Source organism: Uloborus diversus, chromosome 8, assembly GCF_026930045.1.
Source record: "Uloborus diversus isolate 005 chromosome 8, Udiv.v.3.1, whole genome shotgun sequence".
NCBI lineage: Eukaryota > Metazoa > Arthropoda > Arachnida > Araneae > Uloboridae > Uloborus > Uloborus diversus.
In genome coordinates, this window is record NC_072738.1 from 140,406,700 (window position 1) to 140,431,169 (window position 24,470).

At 35.6% G+C, this 24,470-nt stretch overlaps 1 protein-coding gene across 1 annotated transcript in view; it reads right to left on the bottom strand.

The window, feature by feature from the left end:
• The window catches only part of LOC129228635 (dipeptidyl peptidase 1-like), a 48,518-nt gene that overhangs the window by 11,858 nt on the left and 12,190 nt on the right, over positions 1–24,470 (bottom strand). The window contains 6 exon segments of the mRNA XM_054863317.1: positions 183–302; positions 987–1,000; positions 1,557–1,718; positions 4,338–4,474; positions 4,476–4,568; positions 4,570–4,643. Of these exon segments, the coding sequence (XP_054719292.1) occupies positions 183–302; positions 987–1,000; positions 1,557–1,718; positions 4,338–4,474; positions 4,476–4,568; positions 4,570–4,643 (600 nt within the window).

Genomic DNA, 24,470 nt, shown 5'->3' on the forward strand with positions numbered 1-24,470 from the left:
TTGATTCATCATTTGCCTTCTCTCAAAGCACAACAAATTGTTTTGATCGCACTATGATGAAAGATATCATTGTCCGCATTCAAAGCGGTAGTAATAGACACGACGGATTGCGTTTTGTGAATCGTCATAGCATTATTCTTCAGCTGTATTGAAGGATGTTTCAGTGACATAAGATATTTTACCTTGATTTCTGACCGGCGATACGTAGTTGATTCCGCTTACGTTTCTCCAATCGAATTCTGCAGGTAAGGTGGGTGAGACCTTCGACATCTTTGTCAGAATAAGTGGAGGCCTTGGGTGGCCTTCAAAAAAAAAAAAAAAAACATGAAATGAAAAGCTATATGAGATGGTTGTAAGATAATGAACTAGAGAAATGGACTTGAGAAGAAATCAAGTATTGATCAAATGAAATTGATTGATGGCGAAGGGAACTTCAGAAGATGTATGAGATGGTTCTAAGCTAATGGGGAAGAGGACTTCAGGAGATTTCAAGTAACGATCAGCTGAGATGGTTTTAAGAGATCGGCAAGAGGACTTGAGAAAAATTCAAGTAAATCAAATGAGATGGTTGGTAAGTTAATGAGGATGGGAACTTCAGACGATTTTAAGTAATGATCAGATGAGATGGCAGAGTAAGGTAATGGGCAAGGGGACTTCAGAAGATTTCAAGTGATAATCTTATGAGATGGTTGTATGTAAGCTAGTGAACAACGGAACTTCGGAAGGTTTCAAGTAATGATCAAATGAGATTTTTGTAAGCTACTGGTCAAAGGAATTCAGAAGATTTTAAGTAATGATTAGATGAGATGGCAGAGTAAGGTAATGGGCAAGGGGACTTCAGAAGATTTCAAGTGATAATCTTATGAGATGGTTGTATGTAAGCTAGTGAACAACGGAACTTCGGAAGGTTTCAAGTAATGATCAAATGAGATTTTTGTAAGCTACTGGGCAAGAGGAATTCCAAAGATTTTAAGTAATGTTCTTACGAGATGGTTGTAAGCTAAAGATCAAGGGAGTTGCGGAAGGTTTCCAGAAATGAGAAGATGAGATTGTTGTAAGCTAATAGGCAAGGAACTGAACTTCAGAAGATTCTCTGCAATATATAAATTACTTTCCCTTTCATGTCTACACAATTTTCCGCTACTTTTTGAATTTTTATTGATTTCTAACACACAATTTATGACACAAGGTTATTTTAAACTATCGAGGGGCGGGGAATTTTTTTCTGCATTCCTTGTATGTTAGAAAGCTCTTGTATAACGCATATGATTATAATCTCTAATCATTGGTTTAAGATACTTTTTAAATAATTTAAAATACTTTGAAGGATCAATTATTCAATTTCCTTCATGTACGTATGCAACATTTACTTTCCTTTGATAAAATTATTTGAAGTTCTGCAAGAAATTAGTATCCAAACCTATTATTCTGCACAAATATCATAGCTGTCAGCATTCCAGATTCGTTCGGGCTATGAAATATGCAGGGTAAGCTTCAGACGGAGATGTTTTCGAATATGTCTGCATAAGAAGAAGAAAAATTGCTTACTAAATTACCTATCTATGCGCGATCTAACACCTCCTGCCCTTCTGAGGAGATCCGTTGGCGACATGTTGTCCAGCTCAGGGTAAACCTTAGCTCTCCACGACTTCTGGACTCGATTGATGAAATCGACGTAAGCATTGCTGTGGTAGAAAGTGGATCGAAGAGTGCTGTAGCTATGTAAGAAGTTAAAAAAAAAAAGAAAAGGTTAATAAATATTTAGTTTAATTAATTGCTAACTTTGCAACTATCTATGCATTCACTTTCGCGGTTAGTGGCTTACAGCGTAAATCTTCAAGGAAATGCCCTCTAGAGCAAATGAGCCATCCCGTTTCGTCTCTTTGGAACGACCAACTTGCGACTCTACATTGTATAAATTTAAAAAATAAGAACTTTCAAATTTTCAAAATTAATTTTAATTTTGAACATTTTGAATTAAAATTATGTTTTTCGCAATCACGAGTTGCGACTCAACCCTACTCACTGGGGGCTATTGTTTCTAGAAACGGCTCCTGTCCCCCCAAGACTGCCCCCTCCTCCTGGGCGGTTACGTGTGTATAGTTGTGTGTGTGTGTAGGCGCGCGTGCGTGCACGCGTAGGCTTGTGTGTATGTGTGTAGACCTGTGTGTATGCACGTAGGCGTGCTTGTATGTGTGTAAAGGCTTGTGTATGAGCGTGTATGTGTGAGCGTGTATGTGTATGTGCGTGCGTGTGTGTATGAGCGTGTGTGTGTGTGTATGAGCGTGCGTGTGTGTATGAGCGTGCTTGTGTGTAGGACATGGACGCCACCGACCAGGAGAAACGGATTCCAGGAGGCAGTGCTCGGAGCCGCGCCTGCAGTGGGCGGTGGTGCTGGTGTCCCTGGTCCAAGCTGAAAAAGGAACCAAACATCAAAGACGGTCAAGTGAGAACAATAAGCAACCGTGATTGCTCAAAAAAAAAAAAAAAACTGCAGTAACTACCAGAAAATCTCTAGAACACTGGCATTGCATACTTTTAGATGCAGCTTTGACTTTAGTAATACTGTAAATGTTACTTAAGAAGAAGCTGTATCAGTTACTCACACTATTTTTTTACCAGTTACCAGTAGAGCCAGTAGTTTTCCAATAGAAATTTCCTAATAGTTACCAAAGTTTGATTGCCCCTGGGGAAACAAAAAGGTGGACCACGTACCACATGGGCGTACTTCAAGTACAGAGGAAAGGTAACAAGTATCGGGGTCATTTTTGACTTCAATGGTGCTGTTCTACACCATTCCTTATCTTTTACATTTTGCCTCAGGATTAAAATGCGACTGTCACCGCAATAACGCAGAGTCGGAGAAAGTTTCAACTTGGAGTTCTCCCCTTGCTATGCGACCATAGCCGACCATAAACTGATGATACTACCTCTCGTTGACAGGTTGTAGTTTTCTACTTCTTATTCTTTGGTACTGAAAGGGTTAACTAATAATAAGAACTTTCTATGGAAAGAAGAAATCCAAAATTTGGTTTAAAAAAAACATAAAGCTAAATTTAGCAGAAAGGCACAAATTATTTGGAGAAGTTTCTAATTAATTTAAGTGGAAACGAGGGTGAAGGTTGCCATAAAATTTACGCAGACCATACCGAAATATTCATCGCAACTATTTGACTGCACTAGAAAGCCATCCGTCAAGGTATGACGGGTGAAAATTGCTTCTCTTCTTCTACATTTGAACGAAGCAATTGCCTGTTTGGTGATATTTTGATAGCTGAAATTTTAACCCCAACTACAGTGGATTAACCCTTAACTCCAGTAGATAGCGGTCATTGTTGACCGCTTTTCCGTTTCTTCATCCCCTGAAATGACAGTCTTACCAATAAAACAGTTAAGTTACCGGAACGAGTTCAGCCTTGTCCCAATAAAGCCTTTCCCTGCATGTTAAACATTACCAAAATACATTATCATGCCGTGGCGTGAGTTTTATTGTTAAAGCACGCGGGTTACTCGATCATCGGCTATTATTTATGTGAGGATTGTCACAAACGAAAGTAGCTCGGGGGTTCATTTAACACTTTTTGGAATAAAAATATATTACTAACTTAGTGCTTTTCCCTCTATATCCCAATTTCTTTCTCGAAATATCCTCGTGTGTTTAAAATACGTTAACTATTTTTCCCTCTCTTGCGAGGAAAACTCGTTTGTAAAAGGTGTCCCAAAATTAACGCAAGATTTGAATTTGCCGCCATTTTTGCAATAAATTGTGGGCAATCTTGAAAAAAGGACAATTTGGCAGCTGAGGGTCTAGGGTTATTACAAATGGAGCGTTTTCGATTCTATAATGCGTTTTCATTATCGAACAATTATTTGAAAAATAATGAAGTTTGGGCGGGTCAAGCAGTTTACTGTTATTGGCGCTCGATATCGCAATTAGGTAATGCGCAGGTGGTTGTGGGATTGCTGACATAGACGTTTGACTTCAAATAACCCCATAGGGAGAAGTCTAATGATGTAAAATCACACGATCTAGGGTACAATTCATATCAACGAAACGAGAGAGTACACGAACAGGAAATTCCTTATGCAGTGATTGAATTGTTTCGCTGGCTGTATAATAGCATAACACTCCATTTTTACTAACCCTAAACTCTCAACTGTCAAATTGTACTTTTTCCGTGGCTGCCAACAATTCACAGCAAAAATTGTGGCAAATTCAAATCTTGCGTTAATTTTGGGACACCCTTTATATAACAGGTTATACAAAAATTAGGAAACTCGTTGTTATCTATCTTCGTTAATTGTAAAGAATAAGACATGCATAATAGGCCACTTACTCGTACAGCTCATTTCTTTCGTAGACTTTCGGTAGGGTTTTCCCTCGAACCTTGCGGCCGATGTAGCAGGCCCAGTTCTTGCCTAGGACGTCATGACTCCATCCGGGCAGCGTCCTGTCACAGCGGGCTGAAGCTTTTCCCATCGGGATCCTGCTCGTAGAGGGAAAAGGCGAAGTACTTCCTATAGTTGATGACCACCTCGAACCCTTGGTTATACACGATGGTCCAGTAAACCTTTGTTTCCGGCTGCATCGACAACCACGTTCGGGAACTGAAGTCGCAGTCTCACAGTATGAGTGGCAGGACCTGAACCAAAAAAATTGCAAATGTTTAATGAGAAATGGTTGATCTATAAATTACTAAATACGAGAACGAGTTTGAGCTAGGTTGCGATAACGTGGTCACTTGGCGAGATTGGCGATGAACAGTTTGAGCCTTCAATGTTGTTTAATTTAGTTAGGGGCTGCCCATTTATGTCACCCTTTCTTCAACATATTTGACCTCCTCTACCCTCTTTGTCACACTTCAGGTTACCCCCCCCCCCCCCTTTGTCACGCGATATTGAATAGACAAATTCTTAGAAAAAAAATGTTTGATATAGCACTTCTTCTTACGCTCTCCCTCTCCTTTGTCCCAAACTATCACAATTTCACGCGAAGCCCCTTTCTCTCTCACAGTGTGACATCATTTGTGGACAATCCCTTAGCGGATTACTTTACAATTTGATGGAGCTTTTGTTGTGATTAAATGGCTTGTTTATTTATTTGGTGGATGATTAAGAAATTTAAAGGAAATTTTCAGTGTTTTTTGACGACCTAAATTATTTTTTTGGCGGATTTTTTTTAAATTTTAATAGGAAACTTTTGGAATGGATCTGGCTCCGAGATTTTTACGAATTTGCCACGACTCCGTTACCATAACTTTGCCCCTGTTTCTACTGTAGAAACAAGCATTAATAATCATCAGGAGCATAAACATCTCTTAGGTAGAGAATTGTAAAACAGGGGCGCGTTGACTTCGTAATGGAGTTATCACTATTGGAAACGAATGATTAACAGTTGGCGATACTCTAATGTATGTATGATATGACAAACTGTATGACAACTCTAGTATTTATTGCCATGCTTGGTAAAGTTCATTTTTGACCAAGCAAAATATTAAAGAAGATTTCTTATTAATGATTCTGCTCCTGATAAATTAAATGTAATTGAACATTAAACTTTTAAGTACATAAAAGTATAAAATGGAATTCTTGCTAAAATAACTTGGATTAGGAAAATGACAAGAGACGCAACTGATAGTGATACTCAGCATGAAAATTTTAATTCAAGAAAATGTTGATACTTATCAGCACTGAACGTTGAAAGAACAACATTCAAATCTTCAGTTTTCAATCTGTTATCAACTGTTTTCCATGACATTGTCTTTTTCACACTTATGATAAGGTACACAATGAAAGGTTCAATCAACATTAAATAATATCCACTCGGGATTCCGATATCAAGAAAGATATAGGGTAATATGACCAGAGTGAATAAACACCTAAGCACAATTTCATGTTCAGATATTTTAGTGCATGACAGCAAAAACATTATGGCTAATACAGGGCCACTTGGGGCCAGGGTTGACCCGAACTTATGTGGTCTATGTACGATTTTAAAATACAAATTTCGAAAAAATTTCCTCAGGAAAGTCGGAAAGCCTCTAAACCACGCCTGTCTCTAACATTACTGAATGTGGCCGAAATTGCCTTTTCAGAACTTGAATTTCGAAATTTTTCGGGGAAATATTCCAAATCCTATTCCTTCTCCTAACGTCATCAAAGATGGCCAACTTTTTTTTTTCTTTTTTTTTATGTAGGTTGAGATTTGAAAAACTTTCCGGGGGAGAACCTCCGAAGTTCTCTGCAGCTATCATAATAGAGGATCTTCTAAAATTGGGTTTTTCGAAATTCAGTCTCAAAGACTTTCCGGGGAAAAGTATCTGAACGAATCCTATCTCTTCCCTTAATGTTATCAAGTATGGCGTGAAAATGCTTTTTCAACACTTGAATTTCGAGACATTTGAGTCGGGGAGACCCCAAACTTCCCCTCCCCCCAAACACCACTAAAAATATGATCTATAATTGTATTTGGAACTTCTTTATCCAAAATTCCTAGGGGAAGTTCCGAATCCCATGTCCTCCCTTTAATTCGTCACAGATGAATACATTTGTGTTTTTTAGAACTTCCGATTCCGAAAAATTTCCGGGAAAGAGTTTCCAAACCTTTTTTTCCTAATATAATTTTATCTAGTATTAAATTGCACTTTTGAAACTTCAATTTCAAAACATGTCTGGAATAGATTCCTTGAATCCGAGCATTTTTTTCCAACGTTACCAAAGATAGTCTACAACCAGGGTTGGCCGGATTGAACCCAATTGGGTTGGACCCAATGGTTTTTTTTTTTTTTTTTTGAAAAAACCCATTTAAAAAAACCCATTATTTAGCCCACTTTTGGGTTTTTTTTAATTTTCTTAAAAGTTTTTTAAAAAAAATTAATTTAATTATTTTTACAATTTACTCTCCTTTTTTATTTGGTCTTCACCACACACAATGGGCAAAAAATGAATTTTGAACTTTAAAAGTATTTCTTAACTCTTAACGGCATTAAAAAAATACTTCAAAGATTTTAAATAAATATATTTAACTTCTTTCTTTAACTGGTCAATAAATAACTCAAATTATCTTGACTAAGTCCTGACACGTGTGATTTTCTCAATATTTGTACATTGTACAGAGTAAACTGCTCTAGCTAAAAAGGCTTTCATGTGAATTATTTTCTGCAACCAACACCTCACAAATCACGAATAAACAAGGTATATTTTTTAGAAATTAACAGGTTTACAAACGGTCGGACAGAAAACAGAATAGGATGTACGGTATTTTCATTATCTTACGAAAAAGTTTTAACATTTGTTACTCTGTACACAGAAATAGAAAAACAGGCATTATAAAATTCAAAGAAATGTCTTGATTAAGCTGGAATTCAGTAAAAAAGGATTTAAACTACTTGAAGTTCTACAGTAGTTTTGCATAACAAAATGAAACCCAATAAAGTAAAATGCAAAAAAAAAAAAAAAAGTTATTAAAAACGAACAATAGATTTCATCACTCGAGAAGTAACTGCCTTAACTGTTGGTAATCATGGAAACTAAAAAATCTGAAACTTTATCATTCTTGGGTTTCGTCGTCTATTATACTTTTCTTCAGAATACACTGAATTTTAACTAGTTTTCTAGCTTTTTTTTAACCCAAGACAATTTTTGTCCTTTGTATATATACTTACGCTACAATATGCTACATTTACCCCACATTTTCCCTAAAAAAGACAAAAAAAAACCACATTTCTTTTTAAAAAAAACCCAGCTTTAGTTGGGTTTTTTTGGGTTTTATTTAAAAAAACCCAAAAAAAAACCTGGGTCCATGGGCTTTTTTAAAAAAACCCGGGTTTTTGCCAACCCTGTCTACAACCGCGTTTTTAAGATTTCAATTCCAAAAAAAGTTTGCCCCTCCCTCTAACACCACCAAATATCGTTTGAACTTTTATTTTTAGAGCTGCATTTTAGATTATTTTCTTACTCATATTTCTGTGCGAATATTACTTTACGTCAAAGTTCATATTCTACTTCAGATATGTCCCCCCCCCCCCCAAAGAGCAATGACACAACCTCCCAAATACCATAAGGCTCCTCAAGAACAAGGATCCCCCAAAAAATGTCATTGCCGCAGTCTGCCTATGAGCTCCCTCTCCAGGTGGGCACCACTGGCTAATTATTATCTTTCGCAGCATATAACTTGAGACTTTTATAACCCTGTGTCGGTCTTAGCCATGAAAAGGATGCAGAAATTCTTCCCCGTAAACATTTTTTTGGGAGTGCCTTGCAATCCAAATCGACTGCCCTACCTTATACCAGTGGCTAGCTACGGCCCTGGAACATACTACAGTCGAGTCCTGACTTACGCGAGGGATGCGTTCCAAGACCCCTCGCGTAAGTCGAAATTTCGCGTTGTAAAAAAATGTATGAATACAATTTTTTTTATAAACATACAAGTCCTTTTAGAGATTTGTAAACACCCTTCAAACTGCTTTAAAGCATTCCTCAACTATACATTGTAGTTTCTTGCGTAAAGAACTGAACTTTTACTGTATTAAAAAAATAAAAAAGCTGTTTTATTCAACACTAGTGACACCCGTATGGCTTTGCCCGTAGTAGAAAATTAAAAGGTCTTTTGGTTCGCCTGTATATTTACAAATAATGTATGGTGAATTTCTCGCCAATTGGCTTGCCCATGTCACGGTTCCACGTTATGATAACTCGGTAATTTACTCGTCCATCTTATTATAATTTTGCTCGGGAAAATGTTCTTAAAATTGGAATAGAAAAAGAACAAAATCGAATTTGCGAAAAATCGCTTCGAGTTGCACACCCTCGTGCTACAAACTAATTCTGTGCCAAATTTCATGAACATCAGTCGAACGGTCTTGGCGCTATACGCGTCACACAGATCCTGACAGACGGACAGAGATTCGGACAGAGAGACTTTCAGCTTTATTATTAGTAAAGATAAAGTACTTTAAGATGCACAAAATGAATGATCGATGGGAAGGAAAGACATAAAATAAAACAACACGGTACGCACAGTGTGTAGTGTATTTTTATGTAATAATAAAATGCTGCACTATAATAGTACTGTACAGTGGATACAGTAATAATATTTAAGTTAAAAAATGAAGATGATGATGATTTACGCTCTATGATCAGATCATTAATCTTATCTGATACATTTTAAGATGCGGTTGCTTCGCCTTTTCTGTTATAACGTTTCCATTTATGGCAACAGCCTCTCTACCTGATCTCTTTAATCCAAAATACAAGATTAGCTTCCATTTTCCATTTTCCATCCAATGCTTACTTTGTTTAGACTCTGCAAATTTCAATATTGAAACCTAAGTTCTGAACTTTTACGGATATCTTCTTGTATTGATTTTCAATTGTACGTATGGAAGATTCACTCATGCTTATTGTCGCGATATCGTCAACGTTTTGTAGTTGTTTAAGCATATCTAGAATCTTGACCGTTTTTTTTTTTTTTTGTCAGAAAATTTCTTTTACTCCCCACCTTCACAAACTTTAGATGGAACAGCGCACTAAGGTGCTATTATATTTTATTAACTTTAATATTTAGAATGAAAAAATAAAATAAATGAAAGATGCTGACTGGTTATTTGATGCATTAACAATGCGATGTATAGACTAGTTTGATGTGGTAACTTTCGCTGTCAGCAGGGCCGGATTTAGAAGTGTGGAGGCCCCGGGGCAACGAAGGAGTGGAGGCCCCTAATCAGGGTTCGAAAAGATCATCGTATTTTCGAAAATATCCGATACTTTGATATATATCCGAATATTTTGATATATATGTATATATCCGATATTTTAGATCAGCAATTTAATAGTAAATACATCCTGAAGTTACTACTATTTATTTTTTTATTTATTATTACTATAATTTATAGGTGTAAAACAATATAGGTGTAAACAATATAGGTATAAAACAATGTTTCTTGCTTAAAGCAAGAAACATTGTTCATGGATGCCGTAGCTCGGACCATGGAAACCCAACAATGACTACTCAGTTTAACAACCAAGAACTTTTGCTCGCTTTGTCCATTCTTGACCTTAGCAAATCACCAGGCCCAGACGGAATTCACGGTCATATGATTGAAAATCTTGGAGGCATTGGAAAACAAAAGTTACTAGACCTTTTCAACTTTTCTTGGAGAAATGGGCGATTACCTCAAGAGTGGAAAAGGGCCACTATCATACCAATAAAGAAGCCAAATAGTAATACCTGTTCTTCTGGTGATTACAGACCTATAGCATTGACATGTACCATAAGCAAAATCATGGAGAAAATGGTCTTGATCAGACTCCAATACTTCTTGAGCAAAAATAATTTACTCCCTAGAGAACAATTTGGTTTTCGGGGAGGCCACAGCACGATTGATCAAGTACTGTATTTTGCCCAAACCATCAGAGATGCCCAAAACTCTTGGCCAACCCACCACAGTGTTGCAGCTCTGCTGGACCTTATGAAGGCTTCTGATAGAGTTTGGAAGGATAAACTTATAATAAAACTGTACGATGTCTTTAAAATCCGGGGAAACACTTTAGCATGGATTTCTGATTACCTTAAACAGAGAACAATTAGAGTTAAGTTCAATAGAACCCTCTCCGATACTTTTAGCCTAGGCCAGGGTGTTCCCCATGTAACCGTTCTCAGCCCAACTCTCTTTGTTCTGCTTATGGCCGGAATTGAAAAAACCGTTTTCCCGAGGACTCTTTTTGGAATGTTTGCAGACGATATTGCTATCTGGAGCTCAGGCAGAGCAATCGATGAAATTTAATCAGAACTCAATAGTACCTTGGACGCCATCTCAAAGTTTGCAGATGAACATAAAATGAACTTCAACCCAGTTAAATCAATAACCAATTTCTTTACCACCAATAAAAAGCTTTATAACTATCAACCTTCTTTGATGCTCAAAAACCAGAAACTCACCTACGAGAAACACCCAAAATACCTGGGCTTCATCCTTGATCCAGAATTTTTATGTAATAAATATATTGATTTCATAGTCCAGAAAGCCAGGAAGCGCCTCAACATTTTGAAACACATTGCAGGTCGAAACTGGGAAGCAGACGCAAAAACTCTTAAGACTTCCTACCAGGCTCTTATTAGGCCAATCTTAGATATGGATATCCCATTTATTGTTGTGCATCTGAAACCAACTTGAATAAACTGGAAAAGGTCCAGTTGAGTGCTGCTCGCATTATTACTGGAATGAAACGCAGCTGTCCATCCGAAATCTTCCTCTTTGAGGCAGATCTACTGCCTCTTTCCATGAGACGCCAGGCTAGTTTAGTCAAATACTTCAATAAACTTTCTAGTATAGATCATGGAAACAAAACTGCTTGCTACCTAAACAGTTGGACAAGCAATAAAAGACTAAAGAGAAACAGCCTCTTTTCACTAATAAAATCACAACTAATTGCATCAAATGTGGAACCTCATTTTATTCATTGTAACTTAAATACTTGTACAGACCTCTCCAATGTTGAGTTTTGTGATGGTCTCCTTACCACCCTCAATAAAAAAAGAATGTGTTCCTGAATTTCTTAGACAACTGGCCCTGGAAGTCATCAATAAAATCTCTCCAAATGATATTACAATATATTCACATGGCAGCAAAATGAATATTCAGGCAGGTAGTGGAACTTACATTAAAACTCCTCAAGAGAAGTTCTTCCTAAAGCAAAGAAATCCAGATTTTTGTTCAGTTTTCCGAAGTGAATTAATTGCTATTCACATAGGACTGGAGAAAATTATGTGCGCAAACAACTTCGGAGATCTTTGGATACTTTCTGACAGTAAAAGTTCAATTCAACACCTCAGAAACTGGTCCCTCATAGAAGACAAAACTAGCCTATCAATACTACGTAAAGTAAAGCTCATAGCCCTTCAGCATAAGGTCCACTTTCAATGGATCCCTTCCCATGTCGATATCTATGGTAACGAGCTGGCCGATACTCTTGCCAAAGAGAGTCTTGCCCATCCAACACCTTTCACCTCGGAGCTCACCTATCTAGAACTGTTCTCCAAGCAAAAAGCCAATAATAAAGAAAAATGGTTAATACCTCCATCTCACAATTGGTACAAAGGCAAAAGGCCAAGACAATCTCTTGCCCTTCCCTGTGACAGGCAGACTAACACCCTTCTGTCTCGTCTCGCCAGTGGACATCTGAAAAGTCTCACTTTCTCTGGAAGCGCCAAGAGGTTCCCCACCTGCCCTAAAGACCAGGCATCACCACAGCATATGTTGAGCTGCCTGGGATTGGACTGGAACGACATATTCGACAGTCCACTGCTTGTCAGATTTCATAAGGGTCAACGGCTTCATCGATTTGGTCTGACTCCGTCAGACCTAAGGGAGATTAAAAACAACAACAACATAATTTATAGGGGAGAAAAAAACGTAAAATTTGCTGACCCGTGAAAGTTAGAATATTTTGTAAAAATTTTATTGTGGGGGCCCCTTTGTTGTGGAGGCCCCGGGGCAGTAGCACCACCTGCCCTCTTCTAAATCCGGCTCTAGCTGTCAGTGATGCTAAAGGGATGTAATAACATTCATGAAATCAATATTGAGTAGTCAGTAACAAAGCCGATGCTTCCTTCCCAAAAAAAAAATTGTTTTGTCGACGAGGAATTCGCATCAACTCTAAAATTCGTTTCTCGTGAAAAATTTGCGTTATAGCCGTTTCGCGTAATTGAATCGCGTTGTAGCTGGGGGTGGACTGTAGTTTTATATTACCATGAAAGAATAAATGACAACAGAAAGCTTTTAGTGATGTTTCTTTTGTCGCAAGAACTGAAAGTTCATTTATCATTAATTATTCAATTAAAGATTGGCAAGCTGTCACCATTCAAAAGAAAATAATGTTTCCTGTTAATGTACGTTAGATGTTGCTTCCTCCCAGAGCCTTCGTCAATAATTAAAGGCTCATTAGAGGAGCTGCTGATATATTTCTCGTCTGCTAAACTTTTCCAATGAGATGAGAACTTAACTTACAAAATAATAATAATAAGTATACCTCCACGATTTTAAGAATTCTGTATATATGGAAAGGGCAAAGGGGGACCTGAGTTTAATTTTTTGGATGGGAGAAAATTCTCAATTTACTTTATGAAATTCTGGTTTTTGTTGATTAATAAAATATTTGCATGAACACCTACATTTAATGAAAAGAAACACTAGATTTTTTTTTAATTTTATTTATTTATTTATTTATTTATTTTGATGCAGTTTTGCAATTCTGTGTTCAAATTTGCCGAATCGTCAGAAAAAATTTTGCCGACGCCCCCCGAAACGTTAGTCTCAAAAAAAAGAGAAAAGAAGAGGGAAGAGAAAGAAAAAAAAAGAAGAAAAAGAAAAAAATCACTACGACTTTTTCCTGTGTAACAAAGGTCAAAAATTCACTTCGCTCCCCCCCCCCCCCAATGCCATTGAAAATCTGATCCATGAGTGACCCTCAAGTATAAAGACGCTATTTTTGATAATTGAGTGAAATTTGACACTTCGCTTTAGAAATGAGATTGTTTGTTAAATCCACGCCTTTCTTTGTCATAGATTCTGCAAATTGTTAAATATGTTTAATTTTATGAGCCGCGCAGTGGGAATATTGCATACAGTCGAATCTGTATATTTCGAATTTCACATTAAAAAAAATCGAGATAAAGTGGGTTTGAATTACGGAGGCTTTAAGAAACTTTTTATAGAAATTTGAAATGTGATGGTGAAAATTTGAAATCGATACTAAAGACAATATGGGCTCTTGATTAAAATTCCTCTTTATTAGTTTTGTTAGGTATTTATTCTATTATTACATTATTAAGTACTTTATTGCGAGTTTAAGGAATCATTTTGACAGTAAAAGAAACTTTAAGCATATCTTTTTCAAGAAAAGTCTTTTATTGCTTTTTGGTCCCTGATTTCTTTTTTTTTTTTTTTTGGATTCATTATTTATCCTCTTGAGGTTAGCAATTGCAGCAAATGTAACTTGGCCAGTAGTCTACGATTTTCCTTTTTTCATCACTTGAAAAAAAAACTTATACTTTCTTTTCACTCCTATCATTTCGGTTTTCTAAGGAATCACAATTTTAAGAAAGAGAGCAACCAAAGAACAGTACTAATCCAGATAACAGAGCAAAATGGCTTTTAACTTGAATGACCTTTAACCATGAACTTTAATGTTCATCTTAACATGCCAAACCTGTGAATTTCACCCCTTAAATCTTCTTCCAAGAAAATGCGCGAAACGACTGTCCTTTGGTTAATCTTCCTGGAAAGCCTATTCGTGGAACGCATTTACTGCCTCCTCAGCTCTTGAAGACAATTCTTCTGTTTCTGAGTTGAAGAAAATGTTTTTGTTTGCTGCTTTGAAGATCATTGGGCTTCGAATCCGAAAATGATAGCATAACCGGAATTCGAGACGATAGAGGTTTTTGTTGGTCTGATCTCGTGTGTGTCATAGGTCATAGTCAAAACTACCTTTGCTAACCAGAGTATCCATTGCAATCACATTGATTCTTCAGCCAGTATTTACTGCGTATTCTTTTGGAAACGTACAATCTGTTTAAAGTAGTATATTCTAAGTGAAAGTTGTTGCATAATGAAACGAACAAGACCGATAGCAAGCTTTTTTCAACTCAAAGAAAAAAATTAAAATGACGAAAAGTATTGCTCTAAAAAGAGAAAGTTAACGTCGTCTGAAGAACACGAAGTACAGTCTGCAAAGCAGCGTTAGTCCCATCGGACCCTTCTGAAGGTAATTTTATTTTAATTCAAAAGAAAACTGCATAGCATTACATGAATGAAATGTTTAAAAACGAGATGAATCTAGATTATTTCTATTAGCTTGGTTCGGATTAAAAAGTAGAAAATAAAAAAGACTTCTGTTTATAATACCCGAAAATTGCTGTTGCTCTCTCAAATAGATATTTATGTAAATTCTAAAGCAGCTAATAAAATTAAAAATAAATATATGTATAGATATATCTTTATAAATATAATATCTTTATAGTCTGACCACCGATGAGATTGAAAGTCAAACATCCAGTTTACAGGCGGAAATGGAAGTATCTATTAGCTTTCAGGGATGCCAGCTTTTGTAGATGTGTGTTAGCCTCTAAATTAAGCAGTCACACTGAAATGAACGGAACACGCTCATCAGATATTTGATTTCCCCCTGATTTGGATAGACTGGTTTTGACAAGACGTTGCTAGAAAATTTCACTTTAAATTAAATGGAGGGAAAAGAAAAAAAATTTGAATTTTCCATAACATTAAAAAAAATAAAAAATTCTTTGCTTTTGTTTTGTTTGACACAAGTATCGGAATTGGGGCACCCCGTTCCAAAGTATGTAAGATTCACCTCCCTCTTATTTTTTTTAATACTAAAAAAATTTACAAACACACACACACACATATATATATATACATATAAAGAAGAACCCCCCCCCCCCCCCCCCGAAAGTCGGGTCTAGCTACGCCTCTGCGCTCTCAGTGAACAATTACCAAACACGATAACCTGCCAGAAAAGACAACCACTCAAACACGCGCTACGATCCAAAATGGATGATCGAAAGCTGATGCGCCGGCTCTTATATATAGGGGCCCTTACCGAAGCCAATAAAACTGACCATCGAGCCAGGTATCGATAGATTCCTAATTTTCCCGTCTTTATGTTTGGCTATTTAACATAATCCTCCGATAATAATTAGCGGAGATTTCAATTAAAAACTATTAGTTATGACACTTAGTTTTCGGCATAAAAATCCCAATTTTTCGAAGGCTTTTCTCCATTTAAATTATTATTTAGCGATTCATCTCAACTTTCCGTAACAATGCGTCTATTAAAATTTGTAGCATGAAGAAAATCATGGAGACCAAAGATCTGTTGCCATTTTTGTTTCTCGAATATGAACAAATAAGATTTATGCTTTTTGTTTTAAAGGCTTTTCCTGTAATCTGGGGATTTAAAATGTTTACTTATTGGTTGTTTTTCCGCAATCTGCCGCAAAATTTTTACTAATTTTTTTTTTTTTTTTCAAGTCTGATTGCTGAACACGCGTCACTAGACATGACTATTATTTTCGAGGTGCACCGTGCAAAGCCGGACGACGCAGCTAGTATTGAGTATAATAAGTGCTTAGAGAAAAAATTAATCAGTCACTAGAATGCAGTGCCAAAAACATATCAATAACAATAAATAACAATAATTTGCAGAAACATTTGATGCTGATAGTTTCTGAAAAGAAGGGAAATGGGTATCATCGGTAACAAGAAGTGTGACACCACAGATTTTTTCTCACGATTTGCTTATGAAAATAACCAGAACACAAAGACTGAAAAATATGCATGAGAAAACGCAGCTATTCTTTTGGGTTATTGAAAGACATCGATTGTTCAACTTTCCTACAAGGAAGTAGTGTAGTGCCCACAGTTGATTTTTTAAAATTTGTTTTTGTTTCATTTTTCCGTCAATACTAATGTGCAAACGCTGACCAAGAGCATCGCGTTTGTTACGTTTTTAGAAGTCAGCATTTCCGGAGTTTTTTCTCATCTCCCACGACTGATTACGCGACAATCCGTCTAGCCGCAACTTCTTTTGATCCGCGGTTTGAAGAAAAAAAAAATATTAGGCATTCATTGAACTATTTATTTTACAATGTTTGACTGTTTCTTATGATTTGCGTAGCGGCTGTCTACAAGTGATATCATGCTTTGAGGGGGAGGGAGTCGTGAAATTGTGACCGTTTGCAGTGGCGTAGCTTTTGCTATGATTTCATTTTTGGAGGGGCTCCAATGTTTTTTTTCTATTGATAATACTTTATTTTAATTTAAGATGCACAAGAGAAAACTAGTATATTGTGGCCATCACGAAGCTTTCTTCTATATTTTTCTTTTTTTTTTTTCTTTTTTCCTGATCCCTCCTAATGCTTGACGAGGAAGCAATATTCCCAATAAAAACAAAATTACACATGCAAAAACTTGACGACCATCCCAATGTCTGAATTATTGCAAGAGCAAAGCAAAGAGCGAAAATTGAAAGTTATTTTAAAAGCCTTGCTTGAATTAATTACATACACTTTTATTTGTTAACAAACATAAGATGGCAACAGTTAAAAATTTTAAATCATTGAGATAATATTTCCGATCATTTCCATACAATTAAAATCACGAGAAATACGCAGACGACAATCTATTACGATTTATCTTTCTTATTGTTGCATTAATAAAGCTATTTTTATTCAAAAAAAAAAATCAACACCTCTTGGAGCGATTGGCGTCAAAATTGAACCAAACCCTGTTTACATATGGATTCACATATATTCCAAATTTCAACCAGAGCGTAGCATTACTTCTTGAGATAGGGCACTCACAATGGAAAAAAAGAACGGGCAAATGCGCTACCCCCCTTTTTAGCTGTTGACACCAAAATAAAATCAGCTCTTATACCCACTAAGGGCTACTTGCCGATAAATTTTTCTTTCATTCCGTTCATTATTTCTTGAGATACAGCAGTCACAATTGACGAAGAAAAAACGTTCTATAGCTCAACCCCCGTTTGAGTTATTGACACCAAAATTGAATCAGCACCTGTTCCTGTTAATGGCAACATATGGACCAAATTTTGTTGGATTCCCGCCAGTTACTTCCCGAGGAATAGCAAGCACGCGTAACTCAAAAAAAACGCCCCCATTGCTCCACCCCCCCCCCCTTGGAGGAGGTCGCGCCAAAAATTAATGGGCACAAGTTCACATAAGGGCACATATGTGTACCAAATTTCGTTCGATTTCATGCGGTAATTTTTGCTGTAGAGCGGCCACAAAAAACTGGTCACTCACAGACGTGACACACGGACACACGGACACATACACACACACACACACACACACACAGACAGACATTTTCCAAAAATAGTCGAAATGGACTCAGCACACCTCAAAAACGTATCGAATCCGTCAAAATTCGAAATTCGAAAATTTGCACGAATCCAATACTTTCATCTATATATTAGATATAGAAGAAAGTAAAAAAGTATGTGCCCAGCGGAAAAAATAAAATAACTCATTCGCTATTAGTAATATTAACAACAAATTAAAAGATCATGATACCCCTACAAAAACAACAACAAAATTTTACTGGAAAAGTTTAAAGTATAAATATATAAGTAGTTTTTTTTAATGCTCTGTTTTAAGTTTGCTTAGTTGCCCGTTTTTTGAACCAAAAAAAAAGTTTTGAGTAAATGCATCTAACCAGGGGCGGCAAATAAGGGGGTCAAGAGGGGGGCGGTCGCACCCCCAATTTTTTTGAGAATAGTGATAAAAAATGAGCAACTTCAATTTATGTAAATCGCAAAACAATGTTCATGAAAAAAGAATCTTGCTGGTTCTCCGTAATTATTGATGAAACTTGACACATTTCCAAACATGAGCGAGTGTTTTCCGTTTTTTGAATGATTTATTAGAAACTCATCAATCCTTTACCGGCCCTTTCAGAACAGAAAAAACTGATGAAGAGTCATGGTTAATTTTAACTAAAGACGTAATTTCCTCATATTGGCTAAATATTTCATTCTTGTGTGCTCTGTGTAATTATGGTTATGAGGCCCGTGCAATGGTGTGGCTGCATGATTTTCACAATAAATGCCTTGGTATTTTACATTCATTGTTACGCTTATATTTTAAGTGTGTCAATTTAATGAGTGTTCACCACTATTTTCTTTTTCCAGAAACAGATTTCAGCTACTAAATGCATAGTATGATTTCATATTATACTTCTCAAAACTATATACTATTTTTGAAAAAAAAAAAAAATATATCACATCAACAAATATCTTTCCTGGGGGCCCTTTAACTATTCAATCTCGAAGTGACACAAGAGGGTCTTTAAGAGACAACACAAGATGGTCTTTAAAACCATAAAGACCCTCCTCGATAATTTCAAAGCAGTGATTTTGGAAAACGACTCTTTCAATAATGAAAAAGCTGCTGTCCTTTAACACGTCTTCGCTTGAATGCTTATTCGCTTTGTTTGTATTGTGGAGAGTTTTTGAACAATGCCTTACTCTATCAAAACATTTTCAATCAGTTAAACTTAATTTTTGGAATGTTTAAGCTTCAGTTCAAGCTACAATTGAAACTATTAATAAATTTAACGCAGATGTAAATTTCAACCAAGCGTGGATCATTTCAAAAAAATTTCTTACTCCAAGATAATTTAAAAAACTGCAAAGAATATTCAAATGACTTTAGAAGAGGTGACCAAAATGCATATTGATTTAACATATTGTATAAAATAATAGAATCAGTTTCTAATATTATCTGGATTGAATAATGAAAACAAAAAATAAAATGTTTCGATTATGAGTAAAATTTACAGCATGAGGCAAGAAGAATTGTTTAGAGACTAGACTAGAGTGTTCAATGATGAAAAATGAAGACCACAACAATTTTTAAAGTTATCAGGGTGATTCTTTGTTATTTTTCAACTATTCCAATCAGTTCAGCTAGTAGAAAAAAATCATTTTCGTGTCTGAGGAAAATAGAGAATTATTTTCGAGGTACAGTAGGGACAAAAAAAAAATCTTACTAAAAAAAGCATGACACTGGGCATTGCTGGATTAGTAAACAGATTTCCTGTTCTTCCGTATTTTAAAGATCAAGCATCAAAACTTTATTATAAAAGATGAAAACTGTAATATCAAGATACTTTGTATGACAAGATATTGTAAAATAAATTACAAATTTTGTCACAAAAATTTTAATTGCTTTTGAACACTAATTTTTATTAATTCTAAACCGATATCATGATTACTTGCTGTTAGCCAATATGTGTTTTGTTCCATACTGAGGTAATTAATATTTAAGAAACTCGACCCCCCAAATGAAATGCTGAAACGCCGCCCCTGCATCTAACTAAGTTAATTTTACCGCTATCAAGACGAAACAAAATCCTACATCATCAGAATGATGCCCTAGATATGATTTGCTTGGAAAAAATTATTTAAACGGTGAGAAAGGAGAAGAAAGAAAGAAATTCACAGCTACAAACTGAAAATTAGCATAAAATACGAGTTTTAGTGTTGCAAAATTAGTAAAAGGAAGAGAGTCTCTGCTTTTTTTTTTTTCCTCGTGTAGATATGATATAGGAATACTTGTTGAAGAAGTTTTAACCTTCAGAACTTTGTCTTTTTTTTTTTTTTTTTTTTTGCAAAATTTAAAAAAAAATAGCAATAATTGCATTTTGGCAAAGTTTAAAGTCAAATATCTCAAAAGGGACTGAGTGAAAAATTATGAAATTGATACAGGTAACACCTTTTCATGACATGAAAGTATGATAACAATTTGATGACTGAGATTCAACTAGTACTAGAATCATAGGGCATAAGTTGACCAAATATTGAATTTTCACAAAATTTAAAGTGAAATATTTCAAGAGGGACTGAGTGAAAAAAAAATGAAATTAATACAGGTAGCACTTTTTTACTTTCTTCTATATCTAATATATAGAAGAAAGTATTGGATTCGTGCAAATTTTCGAATTTCGAATTTTGACGGATTCGAACGTTTTGAGGTGTGCTGAGTCCATTTCGACCATTTTTGGAAAATGTCTGTCTGTCTGTGTGTATGTGTGTGTGTATGTATGTGTGTCACGTCTGTGTGTGACCAGTTTTTTGTGGCCGCTCTACAACAAAAACTACCGCATGAAATCGAACGAAATTTAGTACACATATGTGCCCCTATGTGAACTTGTGCCCATTAGTTTTTGGCGCGAATTCCTCCAAGGGGGGTGGAGCAATGGGACGTTTTTCGAGTTACGCGTGCTTGCTATTCCTCAGGAAGTAACTGGCGGAATCAAACAAAATTTGGTCCGTATGTTGGTATTAATAGGAACAGGTGCTGATTCAATTTTGGTGTCAATAACTCAAACGGGGGTTGAGCTATAGAACGTTTTTGTCGTCAATTGTGACTGCTGTATCTCAAGAAATAATGAACGGAAGGAAAGAAAAATTTATCGGCAAGTAGCCCTTAGTGGGTATAAAAACTGATTTTATTTTTGTGTTAACAGCTAAAAAGGGGGGGTAGCGCAATCACCCGTTCTTTTTTTCCATTTTGAGTGCCCTATCTCAAGAAGTAATGCTACGTTCTGGTTGAAATTTGGAATATATGTGAATCCATATGTAAACAGGCTTTGGTTCAACTTTGACGCCCATCGCTCCAAGAGGTGTTGATTTTTTTTTTTTTTTTTTTTTTTTTTTGCGAATAAAAATATTTTTATTAATGCAACAATAAGAAAGATAAATCGTAATAGATTCTCGTCTGCGTATTTCCCGTGCTTTTAATTGTATGGAAATGATAGGAAATATTATCTCAACTAGCAAAAATACCCGGCGTTGCCTGGGTCAGTAATAATTATTAGAAAAAATCGTTACTTGCTTTTGTTTTCTGTTTTAAGTAAAAGAATTTAAAACACATCTTTTTGACGTGATTAAAAATAGAGTTTCTTCCTTACCCATAAAACTAAAATAGCAATAAGTATAAAAACAAAGTAGTATTGATTTAGAAACGAAAGCACTATATTTAAGCATATACAAATTTAAAAAACATGAAATTAATCTTCTCATGTTTAAAAAGATTAATCTGTTGATACTTTTTTTTTTTTAACATGGAGTCTAAAACCTTCTCTGTATGGCTAATGAAGTACGAAGTGATTAAAAAAAAGTAGCTGCGCTCGTAATCCCCTTATACTTGCTTTAGTTATTTCGGGAAATTTCAATCATTGTGGCTCTTGGTGCGATTTTACCGAATTTGCGAAAGTCGTTTCGAGGTACCTTCGATGATGCTCCCCCATTCTTTCCTTACTTTGTAAAACGATATGATATTAATTTTCGTTACAGAGATATCGTCGCCAGATGCTGAGACATTTTTGGTCACCATAAAATGGCGCTAAACAGTTTAATCCGAAATGTTACCAAAATAAGTAATAAAATTTGGTGATTGTTTGAAATTGTGCAAAAAGGAAAATTAATGGAAGTTTTTGTGCTGTTTATGGATTTGCCTAATTTAGTTGCTGGATTATTTAACACAGTAAAAAAAAGTCTTTTGAAAATTCTTTGATTGGCGATATTTTGTTTACATGGTGAAAGCTGAGAAACATTATGACGTAGTCTTCGGCTTCAAAAACAGCAACGTTGAAAAAACTGCCAAATGCATCAGCTACGGAAATCTTTCTGCAAAAATTTTGGCGATCTGCTGGTTGTTTGGATAATGAGTAAGTGTTCAATTAGCATAAATAATAATAAAAACCATTAATTACTTTAAAGTTCCGTCTAAATGGAAAATCATCAGCCAAATCATGTATTATTTGCCAATCTTGTGCAAAAATCTTACTTCAAGATTTGACTTGAGAAAAGCCTTGAACAATCACGAAAAGCAAAGAAAGTCAACAATACAACAATTGTCGCTATCGACAGGGAGTTGAGATGATACACTAAATACTGTATTGAGTTGAGGAAAGCCTTCGAACATGGATCTAAAAAGCTCATAACTCGTTTTTTATTCTACTTAGAAATTTCGAACAGGTGCCATCTTCAGCAGAAAAATCAGAGCTTTCGATGGACATATAATGTAAATATGTGCAAGTATTTATTCATCCCAATATTAGAGAATTTATACAAAAATTGTGTTCTATTGCCCCCCTAAGGGGGTTTTGCCCCCCATAACGGGACGAAAACTACCCTATGTGTTATTCTGATGCATAAGCTATATTATTGTAAAGTTTCATCAAAATCCGTTCAGTAGTTTTTGCGTGAAAGAGTAACAAACATCCATACATCCATCCATACATCCATACATCCATCCATACAGACAAACTTTCGCATATATAATATTAGTAAGATGATTTAAAATTTTTAACTGTTGCCATCTTATGTTTGTTAACAAATGAAATATTTATAATTAATTCAAGCAAGGCTTTTAAAATAACTTTCATTTTTCGCTCTTTGCTTTGCTTTTGCAACAATTCAGACATTGGGATAGTCGTCAAGTTTTTGCATGTGTCATTTTGTTTTTGTTGGGAATATTGCTTCCTCGTCAAGCATGGGGAGGGATCAGAAAAAAAAAAGAAAAATATAGAAGAAAGTTTCGTGATGGCCACAACATACTAGTTATGATATGAACCTGTGATTACAATTTGGTGATTGAGACGCAACTGGTATCAGAGTTACAGTGCATCAAAGTTGGCCAAATATTGCATTACACATACGCAAAGTTAAAAATTAATTCATAAAAAAGCTCCGCTTTACAAAAATTTAACAGCAACAAGAGTTCCTCTTCTTTAATAAAAATTTATGCAATAGAAATATGCACAAAAAATAAGCAAATGAATAAATGAAATAAGATGGACAAGCATTGTAAAGAATATATCTCTACACACCAGGGTTGATCCAAACGCAAGGTTCCCATCAGTTTTACAAATATACAGCACAGTCTATTCTCATTGAAATTTACATCGTTGGAAAAAAAACGTTTCTCTATTTTTATACATAATTGCCATCTTTTTCTGTGCATTATTGCCGACGGTGTCCTAACTTCTGTATCGAGTGTCACAGAATTCCACCGCCAACCCGTTGAGGAAGCGTCACTGCAATCAAGAACGAAGTGGTTGTTGATTGTCATGTCCCACTATCCTTGCAGTCCGGAGCTCGAGTCTAGTGATTACCACTTGTTTCCTGCTCGTAAGTTTAAGGAACACTTTGATTACCAACGTTTCCGGAGCGACGACGAAGTCAAAAAAGGCTGAAACGCTTCCTCAGCGGGGGCGGTAGAGTTCTGTGATTCTGGAGCTCTTTACAATGCTTGTCCATCTTATTTCTTTTATTCATTTGTTTATTTTTGTGCATATTTCTATTGCATGAATTTAATTTATTAAAGAAGAGGAACTCTTGTTGCTGTTAAATGTTTGGAAAGTGGAACTTTTCTATGAATTAATTTTTAACTTTGTGTATGTGTAATTCAATATTTGGCAAACTTTGATGCACTGTAACTCTGATACCAGTTGAATCTCAGTCACCAAATTGTAATCACAGGTTCATGTAATAAAAAAGTGCTACCTGTATTAATTTCATTTTTTTTTCACTCAGTCCCTCTAAAAAATATTTGTCTTTAAACTTCGTGAAAATGCAATATTTGGCCAACTTTAATGCCCAATAACTCTAGTATCAGTTGAGTCTCAGTCATCAAATTGTTATCATACTTTAATGTCATGAAAAGCTATTACTTGTACTAATTTCATAATTTTTCACTCAGTCCCTTTTGAGATATTTGACTTTAAACTTTGCCAAAATGCGATTTTTGCCATTTTTTAAATATTTTGCAAAAAAAAAAGACAAATTCTCAAGGTTAAAATTTCTACAACAAATAGTCTTATATTATATCTACACGAGAAAAAAAATAGAGCTGAGACTCT